The sequence below is a fragment of the Sapajus apella genome, unplaced genomic scaffold (genome assembly GCF_009761245.1).
Source record: "Sapajus apella isolate SASKATOON/1434 unplaced genomic scaffold, GSC_monkey_1.0 scaffold49, whole genome shotgun sequence".
In the NCBI taxonomy this organism is placed as follows: Eukaryota; Metazoa; Chordata; class Mammalia; order Primates; family Cebidae; genus Sapajus; species Sapajus apella.
The window spans coordinates 6,811,665-6,818,232 of record NW_022436989.1 but is presented as its reverse complement, the minus strand read 5'-3'; the positions used below and the strand labels follow the sequence as shown (position 1 = coordinate 6,818,232).

Sequence of the window (6,568 nt, the reverse complement as noted above, 5' to 3'; positions counted from 1 at the left end):
AGTTCAAAAAAAGGATGCATCTATGATGGTACAGTTATAAATAAAAGCAAAGAAAGTTGGTGTGGCAGTTACCTCCATGAAGGAGGGATGATTAGCAAGGGCACCCAGACTTCTGGGATTCTGGCAACGGTCTCTGGACCTAAATGGTAGTAACATGGATGCATGCTTTACAGTAACTTTACTGTTCATTTGTGTTATCGTTCATAATTTTTCAAAGAATTTTTAACAATACAGTTCTCTACATATTGGTATTGAAGACTTCTCAAGCTATATGTTGTAAAAAATATGGTGTGGAACAAGTTTTAAAATGTATGTTTAAAAAGAAAGGAAGGAAGGGAAAGAGTGAGAGAAAGAGGAGAGAGAGAGAAGATAGAAAACAAGGAAAGAACAAGAAAGACATAATAAGCTCGTAGAATAATGTAGTAACCCACACACCAAAACAGTTGTTGTCTTTGGGCAGCAGAAATAGGTGGCCAAGGATCAAGGTTAGAAGGATCACTGTTCACAGTCTACTCTTGTGTCTTTTAAATTTTCATACCATGTTAATGTATTACCTACTCAAAATAAATGGAACACCTAATCACACTTATCCACAAGGGGTCACTATTGAATGCCATTTAACTCTAGTTCCTAACCAGAGGGAAAAATGTTCTGAATTCTTTATGAGCTTAACGGGAAGTAAAGAAACATGATCATTTATGTTCTTATTTTATATTACACCACATCATGTTCCAGAAAAAAATCGTGATTCGGAATGAATTTAGAGAAGCATTGTGTCAATCACCTCCCCTAGTGGTAATGTGCAAATTCAATTCTAAATTTTCTAGCATCTGGGCTGAAAAAAGAAAAAAGGGAAGTATGATCAGTTACACAATTCAAAATGTTGATCAGGAGAATATTAAGGCCTTGCAAAACAATTTCCCTGGTAAAGCCTGTTAAAGACAGTCTATGAGGACCCTTTAGAGGAAATTCTTGATTGGTCTTAGTAACAAAAATGATCCACAGGATGAATTATGGAACCATGTCATCTTACGCTCTAAGAGAGATAGTATAAGATAGTTTTGGACTTCAGATGAGAAAGGCTTCATTCATGGTTAATCATGAATGAAAATGAAACTAAGAATATGTACTGTAGAAAAAGAAGAAGAAAAGCCATAAGACTGCTTAAAAAGTTCCGTGTCTTACACAGAAGGTAGAAAAGATAGAATGTCTCCAATCTGATGGATGTTTTTAAAATTTGGTTATTCTAATGAATTTATTTTGTCTTAGAGCTGAGCTGATTGTACTTTGGCCGACTAAAGGGTTAATGCTTTCAAGGGAAATTAGCCCTGACTAAACATTGCTGCTGGCTCATAAATGCACTGGGCTTTGGGCGGCATAAAAACTAAGAGAAATCAGTGTGTAGAAGAGACACAAATAAGTGTCCCTCAGTGACAGCGACAACAATAATTGTGAAAAATACTTCAGCAGTTATGGACTCATCTGACGTTCAAAGGAAAAAAGTAGCTGTCATTGGTGGTGGCTTGGTAAGAATTTTTGGATGCATTATTACTGTTCGTGGTATTATATTAACTGTTATTACTCATAATGATTACTATTCATCACTTAAATACAGCTATTTTGTTTATTTTTATTTTTTATTGTTTATTTTCATAGGTTTAAATATGGTATGAGTTTTAATTTGTTCTTTTTCAGGAAAGGTATTTTATAGCCCTTAAATATGAAGGTTTCTGTTTTCCCTTACCATTTTGGTTTAGGATTTCTTGAAAAGCAAAAATAATGCAAATTGAATTTGATTTTATCCCCAAATTGGCTATGTTTTTAGGAACAGGTATTTGTCTTAATATTCATTTCAATAAAAACATTTGTCCCGCTTTGTTTAATAACTAGCTAATGCTGCCCTAATGAGAATAAAAGGGTCAAGAAATATGAAGCTAGTGTTTAATTATTGTGTTGAATGTTCACTAGTTATATGAGTAATTGGGAATAAGATTTATGTGATCGCCTGACTTACGTGACTCTTCCAAAGGAGCACCCAAGGCAGTGGAGTGAGGTGTTCACCTCTCACTGAGCAAGTGACAAAAAGGCGCTCAGACTTGCCCCACACCTAGCAAGACGGAAGGAGAGGTCACTCTCTGCTTTCATAATTATGGTGCCAAGGGTAGTTCTGTTTAAAATGGGTCTGCTTCGATTCAACTTTGCTTTTCCCCCGCACTCAGCAGAATTTCTGTTGTAGAACAAAAACATCCCAATTAGTCAAGGTTAAGTCATTTCACTTTTACCTTTGGTCAAATCATGTAGAGACTTTTCAGTCATTCATTTATTCATTCAACAAAAATGTATTGAGGGCCTAACACTGTTATAGGCTGTCTACACATGATATATTTTATGCCACACATGTATTTATATAGTATATGCTAACTGTCTTTTCCCCAAAGTACTAGAACAGTTCTTTTAACATTTCTGATTCTAAATTTTAATTTATTAATGCTATCACATGATGTATTGGTCACTGGATGGGACATAGGTTGTCATCACCTCATACTATGCCTGTGTCCAATTCTGTCCTATCAAAATGTTGCACAAAGTGGGAAATCATATATTCAACAAAATCTTATTACTTACTGTGTGCCAATACTGTTTTAGGTAGTAGGGATGCAAGGGTGAGAATTCCAGAGAAGAAAAAGGCAAAGAAGAAGAAAACAAGACAATTTCAGTTAAAGAGAAGCACTATGAAAGAAAGGCAAGCAGAATAATGCTGTAGAGAGTACCTTTGGGAGTGCCTGTTTAGAGTGTGGTCAGGGACAGCTGCTCTGCTGAAGGGCTATATGACCAGAGATCTGAATGATCAGCTAGAACGAACTATGTGAAGATCTTGAGAAAGAGCATTTCAGACAGAGGAAACAGCAGGAAGAGAAACCCTGGGGCAATAATCAGCTGTACAAATTCAAGGAGCAGAAAGAAAGGCAGGAACAGACTGAGGCCAGAGAAGAGTAGCTGATGAGGCCAGAGAAGCTGACAGAGCCAGATCTTGTAGGATCTTAGAGGTCCAGGCAAGAGGACAAGATTTTGTTCAAATTACAATGGGAAGCCATCAGAGGATTTTAGGTAGGAAAGCAAGTTGCGATTTTAAAAGGTCCCTTGTACCATCATGTGGAGAATGACTAAGAAAATTTTAAGAAGACAAGATAGACCAGTTAGGAGGCTGTTACGTTAGTTCAAGACTTGACTAAGATGGCAGCAGTAATGTCTCATTTTAAAAATTGTCTCTTAGAAATCCAAGGGGGAGATAACAAATATGTGATTGGATATATGGTTTTGGAAGGCATAAAAATGTGAGTGTCATCCATGGACTTCTCCCTGAATAACACAAGATCTTTATCATGTAACCACTTCATACATATGCTGGAAAATAGGAGACAAAAATTACTACACGTGTATTAGGAAGCAACTAAAATTCCTCTGCAAAAGAATTCTATCCATCCTATTGCTTAGGTATCATGTTTGATTTCTTTTTCATTTTGTGCAAACGCTTATTCCTCAGTAAGCCTTGTTGGCTCTATATCCAACATATATTTAAATTCTGGCCATTGCAACCATCCTCGCCCAAGCCATTATCACACCCTATCCATATTCCTGCCACAACCCCCAAATTAGTCTCCCCGCTTTAACTCCTATTCTCTTGTAGTTCGTACTACACACCACAGCCAGAAACACCCTTTTAAAACACGAGTCTAATCATTATTGATTCCAAGCTGGCCCTGAATGGTGTTTCCGTTCTGTTCTCCTTAGGATTTTTCCCCCCTTACCACTTACTCTTCACTCAGCTTCATAGGATGGAATGAGCGTTATTCAGTGAGCAGACTGGGCATAGCAGTTTGCAACCAGCTGGACGCCCGGGAAATCTTACCCTATGGGTCTCAGTTTCTTCGTCTTGGGCTAAAACTAGATTGCTAGTCTCTTAACGCTAAAATTGCACTGCTTCTTTTTCACACTTTCTCACTCACAGATCTCTAGCTTTGTTCCCAACCTACTCCTTTCTAAAAGCAGAAATCAAATGTCACCCAGAATTTTCACTTTCCCCAAAGTAAACATCCTCAGCACATATGAACCATCAAATGGCTTATAATCCTGGGTTGAGGTCTGCGTATAATTTGATTCAAGTACATACTTCTTATTTTTTGCAAATATTAATGAGATATACCATGAAAAAGACCTAATTACTGTTAACCTTTATTGTTATTATTTTATTAATATGAAAATAAAGTAAGCTGTATTCTCTCTACTCTTGTTTGAATACCAAACCAGGCTTATCCCACCCATCGTGCAGTCAGTCAGTTACTGAGATGACAAGTGAACTAGTCTGTTTCCATGCTGCTGATAAAGACACACCTGAAACTGGGAAATTTATAAAGAAAAAGAGGTTTAATGGACTCACAGTTCCATGTGACTGGGGATGCCTCACAATCATCGTGAAAGGCAAAAGGCACGTCTTACATGGCAGCAGGCAAGAGAGGGTATGCAGGGGAACTGCCCTTTTTAAAATCATCAGCTCTCATGAGGCTTATTTACTATCATGAGAACAGCCTGGGAAAGACCCACTCCCATGATTCAATCACCTCCCATGCTGCATCCCCCCCATGACACATGGGGATTACGGGAGCTACATTTCAAGATAAGGTTTGCGTAGGGACACAGCCAAACCATACCAAGTTTTGCAGTAAAGAGATTTTATTCACAGGAAAGCCCAGCAAGGAGATGGACGAACAGATTTCAAATACACCTCTCTGAAGATAGGGCTTAGAGATATTCACAGGGTAAAGAAGCGGGGTGGTCTAAGGTGTGGGGAAAGGTGATTAGCAGTGGGGGAAAATGAAGTAATAGGTGGTCTGAGCAAGCATAATCGAGGTTCAGAAAATGGTAGAATTAGCATGCTCTGAAGGTACAGTTTTGGCCCTCTGATGTCAGAAAGTCATTTCTTGGGCATTTGTGTGGGCCCAGTTGACAGGCCTGTGACTCTTTTTTTCCCCCTTCTATCTGCTTTCACATTCTCCTGATAGCCTTACTCCCTGGTAATAAGGCCCAGAGCCAATGGGAGAGGTAGAAAGAGAGTTGGTGGTCTCAAGTAGTTTAAACTGGATAAGAGCTGACCCCCTAGTTTCTGGAAAAAAAATAAGCAACCATTACCATAGCAATATATAGGCCAGAGATTTTGTCTATAAGGAAGCTAGTGACAGATTAGATGTATATTGTTTGGTTGCATGACTTTTAGCTATATGGACTTTGAGATCAACTAGAAGTAAGCAATAAAAAGCAAGCAAGGCAGGCTAAGTTTGGTGGGCCTTGTCATGTTAGCCCTGGGTTTCAGTTTTCTGGCTCTGAGCCTTCTTAAATATGAAAAACTCTTACTAGTGTCCATATCTAGCATCTTCTGAAAACAGAGGTGGAATGGGTTTCTTTGTGACTGTGCCTCATAAATCCCACTCTCACCTCAGAGAATTCATCCCTCAGCAATTCCTTGATTGGCTATCTGGCGAAAAGTATCTGGGATGGAACCAACAAATTTAGACAGCTCCAAAGTTTGTTAAGTACCTACGAAGAGTGTGTCTTTCATCCCTTGTCATTTGGTCCATCCTCCCCTAAATACTCTCAGAGTATTTCCCTTCTGTCTATATTCACTCATGCATTCATCTACTTCTCTATCTGTCCACTCAACGAAAAAAGAGCACCCTCATACACTGTTGATGGTAATCTAAGCTGGTATTTCTTTCCTGGAAAACAACTTGAAAATATATACATCCGTAGTCTTAAAAATATGGGGGATTTGGCCAGATGCAGTGGCTCACACCTGTAATCCTAGCACTTTGGGAGGCCGAGGTGGGTGGATCAGTTGAGGTCAGGAGTTCGAGACCAGCCTGGGCAACACAGTGAAACCCCATCTCTACTAAAACACACACACAAAAATTAGCTGGGCATGGCAGCATGCATCTGTAGTTGTAGCTGCTCAGGAGGCTGAGACAGAAGAATCACTTGAACCCAGGAGGCAGAGGTTGCAGTGAGCTGAGATCATGTGACTGAACTCCAGCCTGGGTGACAGAAGGAGACTCAGTCAAAAAAAAAAAAAAAATGGGGAATTTTCAGAAAGCAACAATAGCTACCTCACCCTTGAAGTTGGCCTAAGCACGGCATTGCATTCAGAGAAACAACTGTCTTTCAGCCAATGAGAAATTAAAAGCGATTAGAATCTAAAGTGGGCTCTCAAAAACACCATATCTGGAGTGTCAAAACTCGCAACAAAACCTTCTGAAGTAATCTTGCCCCACTCAATCTGAATCTCTTTCATGTACTTTGCAGTTATTCCAAAAGCAAGACAAAGGAAGATTCAAGAGACTCTTCTTACTCTCTAGACCAAAATTCTCTCCCCCACTCACTTTAGACTTTCTTTTTTCCCTGTTTTCTCATTCCCCTGTTATCCTTACTCCATTCCCTGCTAGTAAGAAGGCCCAGCCAGGAGCGGTGGCTCACGCCTGTAATCCCAGCACTTTGGAAGGCCGAGGTGGGTGGATCA

The 6,568-nt window shown here is 39.3% G+C and overlaps 1 protein-coding gene across 1 annotated transcript in view; it reads left to right on the top strand.

Annotated features, from left to right (window-relative positions):
- Positions 1-1,253: 1,253 nt before the first annotated feature.
- KMO (kynurenine 3-monooxygenase) overlaps positions 1,254-6,568 on the top strand; it is a 48,418-nt gene continuing 43,103 nt past the window's right edge. The window contains 1 exon segment of the mRNA XM_032242234.1: positions 1,254-1,526. Coding sequence (XP_032098125.1) covers positions 1,473-1,526 — 54 coding nt within the window. The 5' untranslated portion in view covers positions 1,254-1,472.